The following is a 25,778-nucleotide window of genomic DNA, read 5'->3' on the forward strand; positions in this document are numbered from 1 at the left end:
AAATATTCTGAAAGTCGAGAATATTAAAATAATGGCTAAATAATAAAAAAATCTAAATATTTCGAAAATATTCCAAGAACAAAGTCAAAATATTACGAGAACAAAGTCGAAATATTACGAGAACAAAGTCGAAATATTACGAGAACAAAGTCGAAATATTACGAGAACAAAGTCGAAATATTACGAGAACAAAGTCGAAATATTACGAGAACAAAGTCGAAATATTACGAGAACAAAGTAGAAATATTACGAGAATAAAGTTGGAATATTTGGAGAATAAAGTTGGAATATTTTGAGAATAAAGTCAAAATATTTTGAGAATAAAGTAAAAATATCTGGAGAATAAAGTTGAAATATTTAGAGAATAAAGTCAAAATATTTTGAGAATAAAATCTTTACAAGTTGCGTCTCAAAGCACTTTAAAAAATAAATAAAAATACTTGGAAATACAAATAAAGATCATTCAAATTTGAACGTAAAAAGACATCAAAGCAATTTGAAAATATTTATTATATTCTTATATTGTCTTGTAACAATCACATAAAAGCTACTCTGAAAAAGAAAAGACAATAGAAGGTTTAGCAAACAAGTTTTGACAAATTCCTTTATACTGTTTCTGGAAATATGATGACAGAATCTTCATTTTTGTGTGCAATCTTCCTTTAGTCGTGTAGTTTTTATCAGAGGAATGTAACGTCACTCAGTATCACCAAATCTCACAACAACTCAAGCAAAAAAAACAACAGGCCGTCTTTTACGAGAGGTTTATATCTTCATCACGTTTGGCTTCCTCCTGGACGACAGAAGCACTTTTCCACAGTCTGGTGGACCGGATCACCACATTGCCTTCTTACGGACGAGTATTTATTTTTCCCTGCGAAATATCAGCAAGACCTCAAACTCACCATCCACGCTCCCGTTTTCTACGATCCTGCGACTGTTTACACGCTTGAGCTCCAAAGCTGTTCGTCCCAAACGGAGCGAGACGCTGATTGTGCATTCATGGTTTTCATTCACATTTATCGACTTTTAAGCGCTTGACATTTGATTCATGGTGAAATATTCAATGCAATAGAAATGTTTTTTGATGGGCCGCAGACAGAGGCGCCGTTACTGGAGTAAAACTACTTTAATGTGAACGAGCATTTAATTCAAGAATCATTATTCATAGCTCACTCTTACTGATCTGCTGATCTGTGACGTCATGCTGGACTGATTCACATTTCCATGTTGTTTGTGCATCAGTAAATAAAGGATTAAACAGAAGGATGGGTGAAGAGACGCTTTAAACACATCGGAGATGTTTGTCCTTCCTTTCATGAAAACGATATGCATATCCATTTGAAACCATGGGCTGGAGAAACTATAAAGGGTTTGTGAATTGTACTTAATTTGCACAGATCTGTTTATGAATCAAATCTTTGCAATCATTTTGTTTTATTTTAATACAGAATGTATTTGTTTATATAATAAAGAAATAACACCATGTTAATGGCTCCTTCACTGCTAATTATTGCCAGACTTTTATTTACTCCCTTTTATTCCAGATGTTTCTGCATTAATTATTAAACAAAAGAACTGTAGGTTGAGGGTCACTGATTGAAAGGTGAAAAATCATTACAAATGTCATGATTTACAAAGATAAACTTTTTTTTTTTCTGTTAAAGCAAACATAATGTTCACAGTGCAATGCTTATATATATACACACACACAATTCTATATGTATTTATATATGTATAAACATATGTATATAAATTTAATATCTAAAATTTAATATATATAAATTTAAATATGTTAAATATGTGTTAAATATGTATATATATTTATATATATTTTTATATATTTACATATTTATATTTGTATATATATTTATTTATATATTTATATAAATAGTTTTTTTTAATTCTCAGGTCATTTCTTTTAAAAATTCAGTTCTAATATTTTTCAAGAACATTGTTTTAAAATTTTCTAAACATTTTAGTACTCAAACATTTTTTGTAAGAATTAATTTCTTAAATATTTACGTCTTAATTTTGAAAAAAATATCTTTAGTACTTTATTTTTCTACAACCATTTTTAAGTTCTCAAATATTTTCTTATTTTGTTCAGCTCTCATTTTTTTTTCTAAGAATTTTAAGTTATTAAATATTTTAAGAACATTTAAGGTCTTGAGTTCTCCAATCTTTTAGATAAATTTTTTTTTGTTCAAATTTTAAGTTTTGCAAGAAAATATTTGAGAACTTAAATGTAGTTAAGTTCTCAATTTTTTTTTTACTTCTGAAATCTTAAGTACATCTTCAAATTCTCATTTTCTCTTTTTTTTTTTTGTTTAAATTTTTAAGTACATCTTTTAAATTCTTAAGAGTTTTTTTTTTTTTACATCTCAACTGTTTTCTTAAGCACATCTTTCGAATTCTCAAATATTTTCCTTTCTTATATTTTGTTCAGTTTTCTTTAATACATTTAAGTTCTTAATTTTTTTTACTTCTCATATTTTCTTAAGTACAGCTTAAGTTCTTAAATGTTTTACTTCTAAAACATTTTCTTAAGCACATCTTTCAAATTCTCAAATATATATTTTTTTTGTTCAGTTTTCTTCTGCACATCTTTGTTCTTAAATATTTTCTTTTACTTCTCATATTTTAAGTACATCTTTCAAATTCTCAAGTTCAAATTCATTTTTTAAATTATTAAAGATTTTCTTTACTTCTAAAACATTTTCTTTAGTACATTTTTCAAATTTTCAAATATTTTCTTGTTCAAATATTTCTAAAGCACATCTTTTCAGTTCTCAAATATTTTCTTTTACTTGTCAAATATTTTCTTAAACACATCTTTCAAATTCTGTTTTTTTTTGTTCAAGTTTTTCTTAAATACATCTTTGAAGTTCCCAAGCATTTTCTTCAATATTTCAGATTTAAATTTTAAAATCTAACATTTTCCTTAAGTAGGTTGTTAAAGCTCTCTAATAATTTAAGTACATTAATATTTTCTTAAATACTTTTAAAAGCACATCTTTTAGATTCTCAAATATTTTCAAAGTAAAGCATCTAATATAAAATATCTTTTATTCTAAGAATTTTAAGTTCAGAAATATTTTCTAAAAAGCAACTTTTTTTTTCTCAGATATTTCTCTAAAAACATTTTTAATACTAAATATTTCTTTTTTTTATTCAAATTCTCACATATTTTGCTCAAATTTTAAGAACATTTTTTCCAACATAAATGACCATTTTACATTGCTTAGGAACAGTTTAAAAATGTATTTTATATAATTTTGTAACCTCTTGAACAATGGTATAAGTATTGTTGGGAATACAAAATATTTCATAAGTCATGGAATAAAATTGAAGTTCAGAATTTTGTTTTCTGATTAGTGAACCTGGCTCCAGAAAATCATTCAACTCAGAGCATTTGTGAAATGAACACAAAGAAACGCTGCAATGGTGTTTCCATCTCCCTTCCATTTATTCTGCAAGTATAACAATTATTTATAGTGTGGAAAACTGTGAATTATTGCCAAGACTGAACAAAAACATTTCCTGTATATTTACAGTGAGTTTGGGTTCAACAGAGAATTTCTATGAAATACTGTAGAAATTTGCAAGAAAAAGGTTTTCCTGACGTGATTTACCTGATGAGGAGCTACATTATTCTGAAGACATGCTGAAGGTGGCATGCCCTGAGAGAAAGCCAAGGCCTTGTGTCCTAGACCTCTAACACTAATGCATGCAACAGAAACGTCCGTCTGAGATCCACAAATCAACATGCCAAAAACAAACAAACAAAAAAAAAAAAAAAACAAACTCACGTGATGATACGCAACGGAAGAAGAAAACAAGGCATCGCTTCGAAAACAAAGAAAGTCGAGAACCACCCGATCGGCGCGCGTCCATTCGTAATGGTGAAAATAAAAAAACAAGTCAAGAGAGGATCAAACCGGACTGAATGTCAAACCTCATGGCGCATTCACCAAACCAAAATACAAAAAAAGCTTCAGGTGCATAAAAACAGACTCGTTTGTTCACAGTGGTTTGAACGAGCGATCGGGAGCGCAAATCATCTTAAACGGGCCCATTTAAAAATCCGTATGTGAGGAGACGCTGTTGCCGTGGTGACGGCGGGCGGAGCTCGTGTCGTCCTGAAGTGGGAATAAAAAGCCGTTCGACTCCGAAATCAAGTGAAATTAAAAGGCTCCCCTCTAATGTGTGCGAGCGGCCGCTCGGGACGGTGAACGAGAAAAACGCAACGTAAGAATCGAAATAAAGACGCAGCCGGGGCAGAGCCGCTCCTGATCCGTGACACATGAAGAGCGTATGATACAAGTCCAGCCGGCTCACGCGCCCCTCATTTCTTGGCCTGTTTGGTGACCATGTTCCTGGGAGGAGTCACTGGACGACTCGAGTTTGGTTTCTTCTTCTCTGCTGGCTTCAAGATCTGCACGAACAGAAATCAACACGTCAACCGAGTTAAAAACTGAGTCAAGTTGTTTGTAAAATGGTAGTCATGCATGCACAAAAACAAAGCATTTTGGCATTTGTAAAAAAAAAAAATATACATATTTTAATTCAAAGTAAACGTAAATAATTTAATGTAAAATATACTCCATTTAATATTTATTTCAAATTTTACACTGATATTAATTTAATGTCTGTTTAAGGGAAACTATGTATCTGAGGTCTTGTTTTTTTGTATCCTTAAAAACAATTAACATAATTTGTTTTAAAATAGTTTAAGGTGTATTACATTAATTTTTAAAACTACTTCGTACTTATTTGCTAATTTCATTTAAATACAAAATAATACATAAAAAGAAATCACCAAACAAATGACTAAAAACATTTATTTACTTATTAAAAATATTTGAAGCCTAATAAATAATATGATCTTAGTATGATTCATCTTTTTGGCATCAACTTTTGACACTTGTTTTCAAATAATCCGCAGTGTTTTTAAAACTATTTATGCGTTTATTTATTAGGGATAATAAAATATCTGTAAAACATCATGAGGAAAATGTGCCAGATTTAGCCTGTGGCTAATATTCATAATTTTCATAATACAAAGTAATAATAATAATAATAATAATAATAATAATAAATAAATAAATAAATAAATAAAAAAAATTATAAAAGCAAAACATTCCATGTAGTCTCCCAAATAAAACCATTTCATAAAAACTGAATGCAGAAATAAACATTTCATGCATAAAATCAGTGCATTAAAAAAAAATAAAAGGAAAATACTCTAAGATTGTTTTGATGTTTGTAAAAAAAAAAAAAAAAAAAAAAAATGTACATTTTAATTTAAAGTAAGTTTAAATAATTTTATGGAATCTAAAATGAATGCGTCTTAGATTTAAATTACATTTTTAATTATTTTAAATTTTACACTGATATTCATTTTTTTGTCATTTGTTTTAAAATAGTTGTATTAATATATATATATATATATATATATATAATAGCTATATAATAGTTGCGTCATATAAGGTGTATTAAATTATTTTTTAAAACTACTTTATTTTATTAAATTTGTTTTTTTTATTTAAATACAAAATAACAAACATTATACATAACTGAAAAATCACCAAACAAATGACTAAAACCAAAATATTCCATGAAGTCTCATAAATAATATGATCTTAGTATGATTCATCTTTTGCCATCACCTTTTGCCATTTGTTTTGAAATAGTTTGCAGTGTATTAAATTACTTTTAATACTTTGTATTTATTAGGGACAATAAATACTTATAAAACATCATGATGCAAATGTGCCAGTTTGTCAATACACAATGTCAAAAAGACTAATGTCAGAAAAAGAGAAAAAAAAAAAAAAATTCAGATTATCATATTTAAATGTTTCTTTTAGTATGTCTTTTTTCTTAAGAATATATATATTTAATATATATTTAAGAAAATACTGTGTCAATATTTTAACATTTTTAGTTCCCAAATCTTTCTTCAATATATCTTTTAGGGCTCCATTTTTTTTTCTAAGAATTTTAAGCGCTTAACTATTTTCTTAAAAACATTTTTTACACTTTTAACAATTCTTTTTAAGTTTTAAAAAATTCTTAATACATGCAGTTAAAAATGTTGGATGCACTGCTTTTTTATTATAAAATTCCTTTTTGCCATCAGCTTTTAACATTTTGACAAAATAATTTATTATATTAACTACTTCGTAAGAATGTGTTTATTTATCAGGAATAATACACATTTATAAAACATCATGAAGCAAATGTGCCATTTATTTATTTATTTATTTATTTATTTTTTTACATTTTTCAAATTTTCTGCTGTCCATGGAAAGGTTACTGAAGTAATTATTTTATATTATATAATACATATAAAAAATTACTTAATGTATATCAAAACTATTTAAATACAAAAGAATTACAATAAAATAATTTTACATAATTTAAAAAACATAAAAAAAAAAAAAAAAAATTAAAAGTAAAATGTGGTCTACAAATGTTTTGGATGGAGTATAATGAAACTACCTATACACAAACAATTAAAATCAAAAGATGATTTAAATTAGTGGAGCAGAGAGCAGAAACATCATGAGGCCTGAAGGAGAATCAGAGCTGTACTGTACCTGAAAGGAGCACATGAGGGTCTCGTCGACGCTCATCATGGCTCCGGCGTTGTCAAACTCTCCGCAGTAGTTCGGTGCTGAGAACAAAGTCACCAGCTGCCGCTTGGCGAAGAACTCGTATCCGTCCTCCACCACCTTCAACACACACAAAAACAGGAAGTTCACAAGATGCTCTTTATGACACTCACTGTCCTGAGTTCACATGAAAAATCAGTCCAACAACTCACTACTTCACTGAATCACAGCTGCAGGTCAACATGCCAGGAATTTATCTCCATCACTGAGTATCATTTACAGCTATTTTTGCAAATTAAAAGCCAGCTGTTTTTTATTAGGCATTTTATGAAAGGCAGTGCATGACTCCAAATGCTTCTTATTTCTTCGTTCCTTTTTACTTTATATTTGCATATATGGTTTAAAGCCATATTTAGTTATCAGGGTTAATATATTTAACTTAAAAAAAAAAAAGTCATTTTTAAGTCAAGATATAAAATAAAAAAATTATCTGGAATAAAACAAATAAATAAGTAAATAAATAAATAATAATAATAATAATAATAATAATAATAATAATTCAGCTAGTTACAAAGGCAACTCTTGTATTTAAAAAAAAAATGATGCCTTGCTAACTAGATATAAAATAAAAATGAGCTGGAATTTTACACATTAATGCACTAAAATAAAAACTAAAAATTAAATAAAATTAATAAAAACTATACAGACACATAAAAAAACTAAAATGGCAAAGGCATAATTTTTTACACATTAATGTACTAAAATAAAAACTAAAAAATTATATAAAATTAATAACTATACAGACACATTAAAAAAAAAATAATACAAAAATAGCAAAAACAACAAAATGACAAGAAAATATACAAATAAAAACTACTTTTAAATGTTAACTATAATAGCATATCAGTAAAACAACACTGAAAGTCAATCATTCCTAACACACAACTGTTGAGGTTTATTGATTTGCAATTATTTTTAAAGATTGTAATTATATAAATAATATAATAAGATAATTGTATAATGATTCCCAGAATCAGAACTGAATCATAAAGATTCCCATCCCTAATTATTTCTACATATTAATGTAAATTAAAAGCAAAGTATTTTCTTCTAGACATTTCATCTTTTCCCTGGCACAAAAAAAATAAAAATAAAAAATAAAAAAATAGTGGTGTTAACAGGGCAAATCAAAATTTGAACTACTGACCAGATACGACTAGCAGAAAGAAAATCCTGCTGTTCTGATGTAATGGAAAAGGAAAAAAAAAAAAAAACGTATTGCTTAAACTGTTAGGATCATTTTATCCACTCATCATTTATACAGATGAGACAAACACACCATCTAGTGGACAAACCTCTAATTCAATCTGAACAAGTTTCAGCCTCATGTCAAATGGCCTTTGAGCAGAAGAAGTGAAACGATCTGATCAGATCTCTTGAGTGTATCTTCAGCATTACCGGACCTTTATCAAGACCTCAGAGAACACTTCAACATCACAGATTCATCAGATCAAAGTCTGAGATGAAGACGTCACTGAAAGCAGGCGATACGAGTTCACGACACAGACTCCTGTCCGCTGTCAGGACTGCTTTGTATTATTTACAAACGAGCACAACAATAAAACACTGAGTACAGAGAAAGTAAAGCAGAACAATTCCCAATCTGCTTTATTTAACAGTTTGACTGTTGTGATGTGAATCTGTTTTTACGCTGATCTCAGACTCACTCATTCATTTTAATATGAATCATATGTTCTTTTGATTTGAGTTCATCAGGTTTACATAAAAGCAGAAAATGATCAAAACATCAAGCACCTTTCATTTCTACAGTTTTTCACTCTGAAATGCATTGACTAACTGTGAGCAAATTAATTATTATGCTATAAAATTACTACCATGACATAAAGTATGATTTTTTTTTATTATTATTACAGTAGTCAACATCTGAAGTGCATTAAAAAAAATTAATAATTAAAAAGTAAATATTTACTTAAAAAGTAAAATAATTATATCATGATATAAAATTACTACAATGATACAACTGTAAAAGTACATATATTACGATCATTATTAAATAAAAACGTATCAAATACTGTAACATAAATAATCAAGGCTTTAATAAAAATACTAAAATAATTGTATTTTATAGCAACACTATAATTACATTAAATATTTAAGTGTCAATTTATTCAAACTTTTTCTTTTTCTTTTTAATTTTGGCAATTTGTTAGCATACAAACATATAAAGTATTTAATTCGACAACTATAAAACATGACTTTTTGTAATTATTTTTAAATACATCAAACACAACAATAAATATACTGCAATGCTATTGTACTGTAAAATGTACTGTTTAATAAAAATATTACAAATAAGACTGTAAACTTACAATACCAATGTTTAAATCTTAATTTTCAAACATTAAAATATGTATATTATATATGTAAATATGTATATGTGTTCATATTTTAATATATTAAAATATGAACACATATCTTGTGATTTGTTGTTTGTTGATACATATAAGTCAAACCAAAAAATAAATATATTGCATAAGTAAATAGAGTATTTAATAAAAATACTACAAAGACGACTAAAATTACAATACTAATATTTAAATCGTGATTTCTTAATTTTCAAATATTAAAATATATTTTGTTTTTGTGGTTTGGTGCCATATATGTGTCAAACCAAATAATAAATATATTGTAAAAAATACAATAAATATATTGCAATACTACTGTACAGTAAAAAAAAAAAAATTTAATTCGAAAGTATTTAATTAAAATACTAGAAATAACTGCATTTTATAGTAAGACTAAAAATTGCAATACTAATATTTAAATCTATAACATTCAAACATTAAAATATTTTTTTTTTATTTTGTGGCTTGTTGACATACATATGTCAAAACAAATAATAAATATGTTGCGATAATATTACCGTACAGTAAAAAAAACGTATCAAGTATTTAATTAAAATACTAGAAATAATTGTATTTTATAGTAAGACTAAAAATACTAATATTTAAATCTTGAGTAATTTTTTAAACATTAATATGATATACATTTATAATAATAATAAAATATATTATTCATATATTTTAATATATCACAAAGAACATAATGTTGCAACAATACTTCTGTACAGTAAAGAAATGAAGTATTTAATTAAAATACTAGAAATAACTGTATTTTGTAGTAAAACCAAAAATTACAATAATATTTAAATCTTAATTTCTTCACTTTCAAACTAACTTTTTTATCTTGGTGGTTTTTTGCCTAATTTTAATACTTTATCATGATACAGCTTAACTTTACCCTGAAAAGCACATAAAACTGCGAACAGAATCTGCACATGATTATAGTCTCTGTGAGAGTGTTGAACGCCGGTGAGTCACTAGATTACAGTATGCGTGGATACAGATTAGCGTTTATGGAACAGCGCACACAGAGACATAAGGAACGTCCTACACTCGACTCAGAGCCCTGCGTCATCAAACTAATGTCAAAGGCTCGTCTAATATCTGCAGACTCACGCGCGGCCGGTTCGGCATGTCCCGCTGTGACTCATCCCGCACTTTTAACCAGGAACAGTTTCACATTTCCAATAACTGGACGTTCATGTAAGGTGAAACTGAGTGACTCCCAAGGCTATCAGACCACCGGCTCATGGCTAAGCAATAAGTGAACTCGCCTAGTGTTTTTATCTTTATTTTTCCCCTTCTTGTAGCGAGGGATAAATTTAGAGACTTTCTCCGAGGTGTTTCAGTGCGCTGACAGCAGCATGCTAGCAGTCCAACAGTAACTATTACTGTCAGTATGGTGAAAGCCTCTCTAAGAAGGTCTAAATCCACCCACAGCAGCACTGATGCAGACACTGCAGCTTTTGTACCAGACCCACCAAATGCAACAAATTATATAATTCCTTAAGACTAACTACTTAGCAAACTGAAGACTAGAGCTCTACAATATTGGAAAAACCTTAGGTTTAGTTTTTATGTAATATACTTTACATAATTATTCAGGTTATACTCAAAAAATAACTAATTAATCATTCCTGAATGACTGGAGTGATTTTGTTGGGAAATGTATCTGCATAGAAAATAAAAATCATTTAAAAAATAACTTTGCATGAACCATCCTTTTAGGGGTTGAATGATTTAGGCAAAAACCTGAAGCTGAAGCTAGTACGTGGATTATTATAAAAAAAAAAAAAAAATAAACAAACATTTTTATTACTTGAAATAAAATGTTAACCAAAATAAAAAAAAATAAAAAAATAAAAAAACTTGAATGAGGCAATTCTCGTTTTCATTTAGTTTATTTTGACATATTAAAATGGCTAAAATTAAAACAAAAACTATAAAAAAAAAAAAAAAAAAAAAAAAAAAAAAAAAATCTAAATAATAAAAATCCAAAGAAAATAAAAATTACTAAGACTTTTACTAAAATTAAAATGTGAAAAAAAATAAAAATACACATACACATAAATATAAATAAATAAATAAATAAATAAAATCTCTCTCTCTCTATATATATTTATATAGTTTATTATTTAATTATTAACAGTTTATTATTTACAATTCATAGTTGAACAATCAATCATATACTAAAAATATTTTTATTTTATAGTAAGACTGTAAAACTTATAATATTAACATTTAAGTAATTTATTTTCATTTAAAAAAAAAAATACATAAACTATATAAATATTATATATATATATATATATAATATTCAGTTTTAGAATGAATCATGACTGTGTTCAATCTCATTCTCCGCTCTAATACACTGAAACAGCGTATCATGAGCTGCTCACCTGTAAATAAACACAGTGCCGTGCTTCACTGTGAAACTGACAGCAGATTATAACTATGTAATTAAAATGCAGCCTTAGTGATATGACTGTAACATTAATCCATATAGCAATATCAGTTGCATTTCGATTTCTTTTCCAACTCTACTGAAGACTCACCTGGTGGGCCCTGCAGATCAGATCCAGGTCGTGTTTGTGAAGGAACTTGGCCACCACTTCCGCTCCGAAAGTGAAGGACACGCCTCGGTCGTTCTCGCCCCAGCCAAGCACGTCCTTGTCCGGGTCGGACCACAGCAGGTCGCACAGGAGGCCCTGGTCCGGGACATCTGTGGGTCTCATGATCCTTCTGATCTGTTCCATGGACTGGAGATCTGGAGACAAACCTGAGGAACAGCAGAAACAGCTTGAGATTTCATATTCCTAGAAAGTTTCTTAAAAGGCCTAATGCCGCATCTGTCCGGGGATCATAGGCGATACACTATACGCCTGGGATTCGGATTGACTCAGCACTCAGAAACGTGGGAGGTGATGTCACTGCAAATCATGAAGTGATGAAGTAAGACGATTTACACACCCTAAACATTTCAACAACAAGGGACAATCCTGCAGTGTAAGAACTACGCCGAGAGAAGAGGCTCAGAGCAACAGTAAACACAACAGCAGATGTTCAGGCTTCTCATTTTACATGCATCATGGAATGAAGTCTTTCCTGCAGCTTCATCACAGGAAGATCATCATCTGATTGAGGAATGACTGACAGAAGTAGAGACGCAACTTACTTATTTTGGTAGCATTAGGAAGCTCAATTCACTTAGCAGATCACTATAAATTGACATTTGTTTCAATAACCGGGAATTATTTTAAAATCAAAATGTAAAAATTAAAACTAAAATTTTTTAATAAAAAAATATATTAAAATTAAAAAAATAATGTAAAAAATTTTTTGAAAAAAAAAACAAAAAAACAATTAAATTAAATTGCCTCTTTACTTTCCAAGTAAATCATTTATTTAAAAAAAAGTAATTTAAAAAATAAATTATTTAAAATGTAAAATTAAAATAATAAAAAATATATATATTAAAAATAATTTAAATACTGTCATTTACTAATGCTTTTTATTCAAGTTTTTTTTTTTTTTGTATTTAGTACTTAAGATTATTTGCCTCTTTACTTTCCAAAGAAAATCATTTAGGAAAAAATTTAATTTAAAAAAATAATTAAATTAATTAAAATGTAAAATTAAAACAATAAAAAAAACAACATTTAAAAAAAGAAAATTAAAAAAATACCATTTATTTTAAATATTTAAAAAGTATTTAATTAAATACTCATTTACTTTTGATTTTTTTGTTTTTTTGGGGGGGGTGGGGGTATTTAGTACTTAAGATTATTTGCCTCTTTACTTTGCAAGTAAATCATTTTTTTAATTAAAAAAAAAAAAATCAGATTTAAAAAAAAAAGTGAGATTTTTTTTAAATAAAGGACACATTAAATAATTAAAAGTGACAGTAAAAACATTTAAAATGTTACTAAAGATTTCTATTTCAAATGAATGCTGTTCTTTTGAACTTTCTATTTGTCTGTGAATCGTGAAAAATCAAAATGCATCACAGTTTCTACAAAAATATTGGACAAGCACAACTGATTTCAGCATTAATAATAATCAGAAATGTTTTTTGAGTAGCAAATCATTATATTAGAATAATTTCTGAAGGATCGTATGACACTGAAGACTAGAGTAATAATGCTGAAAATTCAGCAACTGGACATTTATACATTAAATTAACATAAAAATATATTAAACTAAATGTCTAGCAACTGTTTAAAAAATGAACCTGCTGCATATATGCAAATCTGAGATTCAACTTGGACTTGCAGCAAAGGACCGGTGACGTGGCTTGGACTCGACATCAGATTGTGCAGTGTCACGTACAATGTTTTGAAAACTGTCTAACAAAGATGTCCTTGTAAAAAGTGTGAACTCCAATAAACACCATAAAAACTCAGATTCATGACATTCCACGTAGCAGAAGAGCCGGCGCTTGTTGTTTAGCGGGTGAAAGTCTCTCTTGGTTATCTAGTAGGTTACAGCAGCACACACACCTCCATGACAACAGAAGATCTTCTCATCAACAATGGCGGCGATGGGCAAACAGTTGAAACAGTCCGTGAACGTCTTCCAGAGTTTGATGTTGTAGCGTCTCCTGCCTAAACACACAAACATGAGCTTCGTGTCACCTTCAGGATTTATTATTTAAAAGTGGTTAAAATGTAAATGAATAAAAGGAGCTCTAGAGGGACAGACTCTGCTAAAAATACACAGCGCTTCCCTTCACTCTCACACACACGACGGCAACAGCACTCAATAATTAATTCTGCACTGAATGAGAGTCACAGAGTTCTGCTCTTATTAGAGTTTAAAACACAAATCTGGTCACGCATTTGCGGATTATGTTAACGTGAACATCCATTATGGCCTAGTGTTTGAGCAGGATTAGTGATTACAATATACAGCCAAACAATCTGGACACCTTAAATCAGAATCATGTTGCTCAATTTAAAAAAAAAAAGTCTGTTGACATTTGTATTACCAAACAACCACAAAACCAGTTCCTTAATCTGGTTCTGCTAATGAATAAAGCAATAATATTATGTAAATTATATACCTGTTGTGCATTTATAGATTATGTAGTGTACTACAAAATCCTTTTTTTTGTTTTTAAATCAAATGTTTATTTGTTTTCTCTAAAATTCCTTTTTTAGGTTTCATTTTTTTCTGAATTCCATCTTAATGAAAAAAACTTACACAATAACACATTTTTGAAAATTAAATTATGTGTTAAAGTATATGTACTATAAAATGCATTTTTAAATCAAATTCTTGTTTGCCTTCTAAAATTCTTTTTTTAGGTTACATTTTCTCTGAATTCCCTCTTAATGAAAATGAGATGGAAAATAGCTGAAATAAAACAATATTTAAAATATTTTATTTCAGTTAAGCTATTTTATTAAAGTAACAAAAATTGTTTTATGGTTTTAGTTTTTGATAATAATGAAACTGTAAATTTAATGATTTCTGATTAAACAACAATTTAATAAGTGATTTTTTAGGGCCTTATAAAATCCATTTTATTTGTCTCAAATTTGTTTTTATTTGACCCAAATTCTTTGTAATTTGTTACATTTTCTAAATTCCTTTTTAATGGTTTAATAAAATTGTAACAGTCAAAAAAGTCTAATGAACTGAATTCATAAAACCTTAGTTTAATATTTAACTGTTTACTAAGATAACTCAGGGTTTTTTTTTTATTTTCAAAAATATTTTTATGTTATCATGTTTTTATTGTTTTATTGTGTTAGTTAAATATATATATATATATATATATATATATATATATATTTTTTTTTTTTTTTTAACTAACACAATAAAACATATATGTACACACACACATTTTTTTTTTTTTTCCCCAGCTGTTTTCGCCGTTTTCAGATGATAATTTTTGCCAGCCAAAAATTCGGTGCATCCCTAATTATTATTATTATTATTATTATTATTCATAAAATTATTGTGTGTTTTCTACATCATGGAACTCACAGGTCGATAACCGCTATGGTATGTATGCACACTTACACTCATCGTAGAAGCCGTAGATGCGGTTGATGGAGGCACACTCGTGGTTTCCCCTCAACAGGAAGAAGTTCTCAGGGTATTTGATCTTGTAGGCCAGCAGGAGACAGATGGTCTCCAGAGACTGCTTCCCTCGGTCCACATAATCGCCCAGGAACAGGTAGTTGCTCTCAGGTGGGTATCCTCCATACTCAAAGAGCCTGAGCAGGTCATAGTACTGCCCGTGGATATCACCTGTGGAGAGGAGAGTGTCTCGTTAATTGACTATTTCAATTACATTATAAGCTAAACCCACTCTGTAAGACATTTGACAGTTGTAGAGATTTTACTACTGTGTGTTTTTAGTATTCAGTAGCGAGCTAAAGGCTAGCAGAAGCGGGTTTGTGTTACTCACCACAGATTTTCAGCGGCGCTTCCAGCTCCAGAAGGATGGGCTGGCTGAGGAAGATCTCACGGGATTTCAGACACAATCCACGGATCTCGTTCTCCTGCAGCTGAACGTTCTTGCCAGGCTTCGACCCTCTCACTGCAAACAAGCAAACAAACTGTTAACCAAAGCACTGGTTCTGCAACACAACTATCATGTTCAAAGCCCAGAAAGGTAGTAAAATAGTCCATGTGACATCAGTAGTTTAACTATAAAGTTATAAAGCTACAAGAATACTTTTTTTGCGCAAAGAAAACACATATAATGTAGTAACTTCTTTGCTGTCTATGCAGGAAATTTCATTTTTCAGCTATCCCTTTAAGGAAACTTTGCACCGCATTAAATTATTTAATGCAATGAGATAACGACAGTCTATAAAAGAAGTGCATAACGTCTAAACATATAAATCAAATAATTTCATAAATTGCATGAACAAGTATGAGCAAAACAGCATCACATTTATGCATAGCTTAATGCAAAGAACCAAAGCTCTGATCACACAGTCTGCATTTAAAAACATATGAGAGACAGTGAAATGAAATAAAAACGTCAGTTTTTAACTTTTCATGGCTCTCTACACATATCTTGTGCGAGACGCGAGTGCAATAGTCATAGCTGTCAGTTTTTACCCGACCAAGATCTTCTCTGCATTGAGCTTCTATATTTCTCAAATATTTTGAATGAAAACGCAGGAGTGGCGCATCTTGTAGGTTCAACTGGGTAGACTAACAAAAACATTAAAATGCAACGACACTTACATCATCCCCACATCTCTCCAGTTTGGCATTAGAATGCTATTTTTTTTTTATTTGAATTAGACTAATATTCCTTTTTTTATTCACAATCTCCTCAACGCAGGAAGCCACACACTCATTTCAGCACGTGTTTGTGTTCTGTTGGCTGTCTGCTTGTCACTAACAGCACACACCTTCAAATAACACGAGCATGAAACTATAGAGTGCTATATCAAACATTTTTTCTATCGTTATCGATGAAGGTGTACCATCAATAAATAACGATACCATTTTATCACCTGCACCTAATAGCGAGCAATAAATGATCACATATGACTAATGACGCAAATGACATTATGTAACTGCAATGTTTATGACACTCAATGTTGAAAAGACAAGTTATTATAGTATCACTGGTTTTCTATTATAATAACTAATATATATTGTAATTCATTTTATTATATATTTTGAATTTTTTTATATTTTGTATTTACGTTTTAACTTTAGTTATAGTATTTTTATATATATATATATATATATTTTTTTTTTTTTTTTTTTGTAACTAACTGAAATGCATTTAAGGTTTTTTATCATTTTATTTTAGTTAACTTTTTTATTTCAAATATTTAAAAAAAAAAAACCCACAAAATTCTTTTTTTTTTTTTTTACATTTTAATTAATATTAGTAAATCAACATAATTATTCATTTTAATATTAGTAAATCAAAAAGCAAAATTTTTAGGGGCCCTCTGAAATCAGTTTAATTGCATTAATCAAAAAGCATGTCTAATCAACTGAATTCATAAAACTTTAACAATTTAATAATTTCTTTAAATGTTTACAATAACTGGGCCATATGATTTTTTTATTTTATTCAGAAATCCTGTGTTATAATTTTTCAGGATTTATGCTTTAATACAAATTAACAAATACAAAAAAAAAGCTTTTTTTTTTTTTTTTTTAAGTAATCCAATTAAGGCGTAAGTAACAAAAATCATTTTTAATGCAATATTTTCCCAATATTAATCTAATATTTTCATACTTTAGTTGTAGTGATAACCCAGGTTCACCTGTCTGCCTACAGCTAGAGGATAAAACAAAGATGTGCACAATTTATCAACACAAGCCAAAAATTATATCACCAGTGGACGTCATCGTTCATGTAAACATCTGCTTTGTTGAGCAATCGTTTCTTGTAAGCGTGCGTCCAGAGTTGCAAATCTAGACCCTGCAGTAATTTTGCACACACACTACTTGAGCTTGTGGCATTACGCAGATAAACATGGTGTTTCTAATGGCCTTTCTGTGATCCATCAGCACAGGGAAGGGAAGTAGGTTAGGTTTGTCTTCCTGTCTGCAGACGTGCCCTACTTGCAAAGGATCAAAGTGACCTACAGGATTCATCCCTAATGTGCAAAGCAGCCTCTTCCGAATACACACAGATCATCCCGCAGTCCCATTTCTCCTCTCTTTCAACGTGTTCCTGCTCGCAATGTTTTGCAGTTTTCACATCGATCTCGTTTTTATTGCTCAGGAACTCCAGGGAATAGTCAAAGGCTGGCCTGTGCACCACGACGGCCTGTTACTGCCCAGCATTTCTATTTTTACCCCATGTTTTGAGCAACTGGCACACAGTTCTGCAGCTCTGGACTAAAGCTTGTGTTGCTGGTTACTGAAAGTTAGGGCCGGGTGGGAGAGCGGTACATAGCGTACACAGTATTTAACAGGATTATCCAAATATAGACATTTGAAATGGTTATTTAATACATGAATCATTTTTCCACTGATTTACCAACTAAAATAGCAAAAATATGTTGTGATATATACAGTTACTGTGATATAAAAACACTATAATTACCTGGATGTACGACTGTGGTGATTTACATTTACATACAGCAAGGCTTCCCAAACTGGGGTGCACAAGATATTTAGAAGTTGAAAATTAATTCAGAAAACTAAAAATAATAATAATAATAATAAAAACTAAATTATTAAATATTTAGGAATTATATAGAAAAATAAGACAACAACATTATATATTATGTTATGTAATTATTAATAATTTTATTTATAAAAATAATTTAAAATATCATGATTATATATAAATAATTATGTCTAGAGTAATAAATAACAATAATGTAAAATAACAAAAACACTTTTTTTAAAAAACATTTAAAATATTATGATTTGCATAAATACAATATATGATTTAAAAGTAATAAATAATTTAAAACAACAATAAAAACACTTTCTCTCTCTCTCACACACACTATATATATATATATATATATATATATATATATATATATATGTATATATATATATATATATATACACACACACACAAAGATTAAATTGTTATCATATTAATTATTATTATTATTGTTATTATTATTATATTATAATATATTATTTTACAAGATTTATTTTAACAGATTATATTACTATAATAATTATTGTAATATATTATATTAGAATAATTACTGTTTCATTTTTATACAAATATATTTTATTTAATATTAATATTATTAACGATTTAAGTAACAAAAAAAACTTCTAAAAAATAAATATAAAATATATAAATTGTGAGTTATATATAAAAAATATATATATATTTATTATTAATATTAGTAATAATTATGAAATAAACAAAACACTTCAATACAGACACACGCACAGGTGTGAAAGTGGAATATATGAGTCATTCACACCAAATGAGTTTCCACTGGCTTTCTGCATAATCTCATTACATGTCAACAACCTCCAACAAACTGAGTAAAGCGAGACTGGGAGGACTGGCTGAAACACTCAAGGCTGTAAGACTTACAACAGCAGCCACAACAATGAGCAATGGGCTCTTTTATCGAGAGCTCAGTGGCGCTATTCAACGAGATGATGTCAAGTCGCTTCATCACATTAGCTGAATGCTTCTTAAAGGAATCGTTCATCCAATAAAGAAAACTCTGTCATCGTTTACTCAGCCCAAAAGTTGCACAGGCGCCGATGGAAAGAACAATAAGTCAAGACTTCAGTTGTCTCTTTAAATACTGTCGGACGTCAGTATGTTTTGTATACAGATGCAAAATAGCGTGTTTTCTTTAGTACAATAAGCTGTCTTTTGTATATTGCTGCCACCGTAATTGAGATCCTCATTGTTTCTGTGACATTGCTCTGAAATGCTAAATTATATAATCTGCTACTTATGTAACAACAACAACAACAACAAAACACAACTTCCCCTTTTAAAGAGCTCGAAAGCAGCTTCCCCGACACCGGTGCACAGATCGGCCAAATCACGAGGTTTCAGATTGTGACTGTGCTAGTATGCATACTATGAGTCAGTGCTCCACAAAGCTTGACTTTCCTCCTCCACCACCAACTGTTTCTCGCAGCACTTCCACTACAAAGAAAACACAGCTGACAACGGCGGGAGACCCGCCCGCTCGATCTGGGAAACACTTCTGGATGATTAAAACATGCAAAACGTCGAGCAAAGCTTTTGAGGTTTGAGTTTGGCCGAAAGATGACGCAAACGCAAGTTAAATGACTTTGACGATAGTGTCTCTGCTATGCGGATGAAGTCACTGCCGTGTCATTCACCATCTGAAACTCCCTGGAACGAGAGACGCATTCCAAACTACACCTTCGTGAGCTCACATACAGTATGAATACTATGTTAAACAGCTGAATAGAGTGGAAAAGCATCTCTATGGCTCTTCTTGTGCAATGAAACATTTCAGAGCTTCCTCGTTTGCTTTACCCAAGACTATACTTGTGTATACTCACATAGTTTTACTTCCAACTTAGTTGGAAGTCGTCGGTAAAATATTAATCCAAGCCAATAATCAAGCATGAATCCTCAATCTACCAGTCAAAAGTTTTTGAACAGTACAATTTTTAAGATGTTTTTAAAGTCTCTTCTGCTCACCAAGCCTGCATTTGCATTTCTGCAAAACAGTAAAATTGTAAAATATTTTTACTATTTACAATAACTGTTTTCTATTTGAACACATTTTAAAATGTTATTTCTGTGATTTCGAAGCTGAACTTTTAGTATAATTACTCCAGTCACATGATCCTTCAGAAATCCTTCTAATATTCTGATTTGCTGCTCATAAAACATTATTATTATTATTATTGTTAAAAACAGCAGAGTAGAACTTTTTCAGGATTCTTTGATGAATAGAACGTTCAGAAGAACTGCATTTTCTGAAACAGAAATCTTTTGTAACATTCTAAATGTCTTTACCATCACTTTTGACCAATTTAAAGCGTCCTTGCCAAATAAAAGCAAGTTTCAAAAAGTACAAAGATGAATAACGTATGCGCCTCTATAGCAAAACATACGATTTTGGTGCTTTACAAGTGTTCAGTCCAACAAATAGTGTGTCTGTAAGAAACAAATCCATCATTAACACATTTGTAACTAAAAGTCCTTAATTTATAAGAATGCTTTGTCCAGTGAAAATGTCCTTCTTCTGTTGTCCTTCACGTAAAAATCCACTCATGTATTTGTTTACAGCTGTTTTGGCTTCTAAACCACTTTTTCCACTAGAGGAAGCGTTATTATGGATTATGGACTTGAATTTTAACCATATTTTAATATTAATTGATGGACTGGAGTCTGTATTATTGCAATGTTGTTATCAGCAGTTTGGACTCTCATTCTGACAGCACCCATTCACCGCAGAGTATCCATTGGTGAGCTAAATTTCTCCAAAACTGAGGAAGAAACAAACTCGTCTACATTTTAGACTGCCTGAGGATTCCTTTTTCCATAAATCATAATTTTGGTTAAACTATTCCTTTAAATGTATCCTAAACGTTTTAATTAATGAATCTGGGAAGGACTCTGTCTCCAGGACTGATATTCTCCACCCATGAACTACGAGGCAGGTTCTGGCACCACATCGGGCGGCATTAGACCGAGAGTGGTTATGTAACAGGAGCAGACTGCCAAAGGAACAGCCGTACTAATACTAGGCGAGCAGATATAGGTGCAGTCCTCACACCCGGCCTGGTTTCTAGGCTGTATAGCAATAAACATGCAGGTGGTGCAACTGGCTCCATGTAAACTCTGACGAGGTGGAAAAAACAGGGAGAGGTTTCTAAGAAACAGTTAGTTTTACAGAGTATCGTGAGAGCGGCCCGCATTAAAAAAATACGTCTGGCTCGAACGCAAAGTAGAAACGGCAACATTAATAGCCACAAATAAAGCAAATAAAATTAGGTTCAGTGGGCAATTGAAATGCTTATTCAGGTCATTTCCCAAATCCACTGCTTTCCCATAACGTCTACGATATCCTGACAGATTATAGGCATAAAGCATCATGATCATAATAAACATAACTTATCAAACAAAACAGTAAAACGCCTTTAGTGATTTGACCACAAGAATGAACGCCACCCTAGTCTAGAAAATGAGGCGTAATAAATTAATCACTAAGTCTGTTTCTATAAGCACTTCCAAGAATGATTCAAGGTGTGCATGTTCTATTCTATAATGCACATGAATTCTGAAAATCCATACATACCTAATGATGATATATCTCTACTTTACAATGTCAAAAAATAATGCAAAGCATAAAGATAATATACAAGACCTTTGCAATCACTAATCTTTCTCATACACGATCCTAAGAGGACAAAAACATGTATTCAAATACAATCCTATGTTAAAGCCACTGCTAAATAGACTCAAAGTAAAAATGACCCGAAGCCCTTGCAGACCCTTTACGATGGACAAATAACCAGATACACATAAAACACACCTAAAGAACCTATTACATCTGTATGAGTCAAAGCATCAAGCTAAAAAAAAAAAAAAAAAAAAAAAAAGATGAGCAAGGATGAACTGCTTTGCATATAAAAATACAGTACAAAACCGAAACCATCAGCAAGTTACGTAAATACATTCGTTACCATGAACCAAGAAATGCTATTACTGTATACAATAAAACAATAAACTTTTTACATCATCACATGGTTGCAACATTTATGGCTTTATCATAAGGCATACAATAAAGCAATAACATTATAAAACATTACAATAACATTATATACACGTTTTTAATAAACTTACAGAACACAGAAGTCAATCTTCACGAGTTTTGGAATTATGTCAGGTTTCTCACATCAAATTAATGTTTAAGATGTGTGTGATATAAAATAATTTTATAGAGATCACACTTTTAAACCAGAAAAAAATATTAACTAGGCCTGGACAATTTGTGATATTTAAATTTCAATAATTACCAGGTTTTAACATCAAACTGTCCGCATTATATAGTGTATTTTTGTGTTTAATGATGCCTGAAGCACAGAAACCGCGCGTACAGCTCGGCTGTGTCTCAACGCCTAGTGTACTGCCTATGTAGACTGCATTTTTGGGCATCAGATGCGCGTTTTGAACGGTTCCCCAAGAATTCTGCCTGTTCAGAACACAATTTGGCAATTACCCAGACAATTATGCCAATTCAAACATTCTGAACGCGGCACATATGTTGTTTAGGTAGGAAATTCACTATGTATTTGAAACACTGCCGTTTATACTAAGCGGCTAACGCTCAGCTAACCGTGTTAGCGCAACTCAACAGCTCTAAATACGACCCAGATAGCTGATAAATCACTTATATTCCTATCCATATACTAGAATAAGAACAATTCTGAAATGGATTATCTTATCGTAAGAATATTTTAGCCGTTTCTTGACGTGAAACTCACCCTCGAGCAGGCGCTGAATGATGCTGTCTATGTTCAGTTTGTCGATGTCAGCCATGGCTAGCCGAATAAAACACAAACAGCGCCGCTCAAAACACACCGGACACGACAAATAAAACTATTTCGATTAAAAACAAACAGATTTGTCAAGGAAAACTCTAAATAAAAGATGTAAAATCTCGGCTTTGAGCGGGCCGTCAGATGAGCGTGCTGCGGCGGAGGCACACCGGCTCTGCGGAAGGTTACACGCAGTCGCACAGTACAGCTGTTGGAAACAGACGCGCGGATGAATACAACACAGCTGCACGAATGAGGAAAAATAGGGCGGAGGAAATGGGAGGGAACGCAGCTGAATTTCACAGTAACGTGTGACGCTGAATGATAATCTGACACTTTTAAGCTATACAGTATTTATATATTTAACATTAATATTTGTTTTAAAAAAAATGTTTTTATATGTTAACATTATTTTCATGACAACCACATCCTCCCTCAGCTCTCATTAAAGTAATGCAAAAAGGAATTAGGCTACTTATTATTTAATTTGTAAAATATTTAAGCATCATGCATTTAATTTATGTTGATTTGATTTAAAAATCCCAGTATTTTTACTGTTATGAAGTAAGTTTAAATAGCTGAGGAAACTTGTTGATAGATAGCATCATACTGTATTTCATCATCTCTTCTTGGAGGAAATGATGTTTTCTTAAGATGTTTCACCAGCATCCTGATCACGCCAGCTTGCATAAAGAACACTGACAGGGTGTGTCAAAATAAACCACATCAAAAGAGTAACAATTCTCTTTATTTTATCCACATCACTACAACAAAAACATTGTCTACCTCTTATTGTTCATAAAATTTTCCTTTTTATTATGAGTGAATTAACTAACACATTGTAATTTGCAGAAAAAAATAAAAATAATAAATTAAAAAAAAAATAGATTGCATGTTTTTCTCCTCAGATGTAGATATACATAAATATTCAGAGCAGTATTGTTAGTAGAAACAGAACTGTGGTGTCCTCTAGTGTTTAGTGTCTGTCATGTGCAGTGACTTTCCTTTTAATTCAATCCCTTTGTATTCATAAGTGTGTAACACCCTGACTGTTTTAGAACATTATGTAAGTTTAGAACATTATATAATAGTGTAAATGATACTCACACACACAAACACATTTCTACATGTGTCAATTAATAATGTAGTGTTTCTGTAAATAGTCCATATGCTATGTTAATGACAACCAGTTTTATTATTATTAACTAAAACTAAAACCATGTTGCTTGAAAAAAACATAAACATTGCATAAAAAAACAAACGTTAACTGTAATAAAACTAAAATTAGGCTTATTTTATGTTTAATTTGAAGTACTAAAATAACTGAAAAAAACAAAAGGTATACAGACATATTTTAAATAACTTATTATTAATATATAATATATAAATATGTAATATACAAAATAAATAATAGATTTTTAATTAATATAAAGTAATATACTTTATAAATACTTTAAAATAAAATATAAAATAAAATTTTATTTTATATTTTAAAATGAAATGACAAGAAAAATACTAAAATTACAATCAAAATTAAAACAGATCATCTAACATAAAAAGTAATTCAAAATATTAATATAAACCATCACTGTCTGTAAATGATACTAAAATAACACTCATGATTATGGGTAATTCATGCAGAAAATGCATTGTATTAAATAGGTCTTCAATTATTATTATTATAGTTCTTTAATTAATTTTAAAAAACTAATATACTAAATTTGATTGAGCAAATGGATGGAAAGGACTTATGCATGTACATGTTACAAATACACCATGTTTTAGCAGTAAAACTCCACTAAAACAGCCGTGTGTAATGAAATCAGTCAGCAGTTGTTTCTTCAGCTCTTCCTCTTTCATACAGGTGTTCTGGAGCTTCAGAAGCTTTAAAATAGACTGAGAAACAGGAGCTCCTGACCTGTAATCCTCTGCTGGCCGACTCCAGTCTGTTACCAACAATACCAGCCCATTCAGACCCTGGATTAACACCACAACAATGACACAATGACCATGAGAGCAGCACTTAAGACACAGGGATTCTTAAGTTACATGTTTATGTGTGTGTTTAATACAACAGCAAACACCACTAATACAACTTCTTCATCTTTGGCAGTCATGACCTGAGCAGCAGTGCTGAGAGACGACCAGCATCCGTCAGACATAGTATGGCAAGCTGTTTTAACATTTAATCCTTAAACTTGTGTATATCATGCTACTAATAATAATAATAATAATAATATTTTTTATTTATATAGCGCCTTACTAGTACTTTTTTATTTTTTTTACTACTAGTATCTATTACATGAAGTACTAAAACTTATTAATTACCTACTAGTGCTTATTCTTTAGTCACTAGTAACTTTTGAAAGATACTGGTACTTATTCATTAGATACAAATTCTAATTGATTAGAAACTTGTACTTATTCCAATAGTGACTAGTGTCTTTTTAAATATTACTAGTAAGTATTTCTTAGATATTAGTACTTATTTATTAAATACTATAGTTTTTTGTCAGAAATTAGTACATAATAAATACTAGTAGTTATTCATTAGATACTAGTACTTATAAAAATATAATAACAGTCCTTATCTTAGTAGTCAGGATAAGATATATCTGTTTGGATAATTACTAGACTGTAGAATTTAAAATCTTACAAAATCTTACAAGGAACGTTCAGAGTAAGTACTAGTATCTAATAAATATGTACTAGTATTGAATGAGTACTAGTATCTAATTAGGAAGTTCCAGTATTTAATAGGTATGAGTATCTA

General features: G+C 30.2%; 1 protein-coding gene across 1 annotated transcript; it reads right to left on the minus strand.

Annotated features, from left to right (window-relative positions):
• Window positions 1–3,445: 3,445 nt before the first annotated feature.
• ppp1cc (protein phosphatase 1, catalytic subunit, gamma isozyme) lies at window positions 3,446–23,202 on the minus strand. The gene is made up of 7 exons (XM_051110585.1): window positions 22,952–23,202; window positions 15,462–15,593; window positions 15,071–15,301; window positions 13,543–13,647; window positions 11,599–11,822; window positions 6,606–6,740; window positions 3,446–4,438 (listed from the first exon to the last, which is right to left on the minus strand). Exons 1-7 carry the CDS (start codon window positions 23,004–23,006, stop codon window positions 4,349–4,351), a joined length of 972 nt encoding a protein of 323 aa, XP_050966542.1. The 5' UTR covers window positions 23,007–23,202; the 3' UTR covers window positions 3,446–4,348.
• Between the last annotated feature and the right edge of the window lie 2,576 nt (window positions 23,203–25,778).

This window comes from Labeo rohita, chromosome 5 (assembly GCF_022985175.1).
Source record: "Labeo rohita strain BAU-BD-2019 chromosome 5, IGBB_LRoh.1.0, whole genome shotgun sequence".
NCBI lineage: Eukaryota > Metazoa > Chordata > Actinopteri > Cypriniformes > Cyprinidae > Labeo > Labeo rohita.

Coding starts and splice junctions, on each gene's coding strand:
- ppp1cc (XM_051110585.1), bottom strand. CDS start 23,006: ATGGCTGACATCGACAAACTGAACATAGACAGCATCATTCAGCGCCTG. Junction 6,741..11,598: donor TGATCTGCAGGGCCCACCAG/GTGAGTCTTCAG, acceptor TGTGTGTTGAAG/GTGGTGGAGGACGGATACGA. Junction 4,439..6,605: donor CCCTCATGTGCTCCTTTCAG/GTACAGTACAGC, acceptor CTGTTCGTGCAG/ATCTTGAAGCCAGCAGAGAA.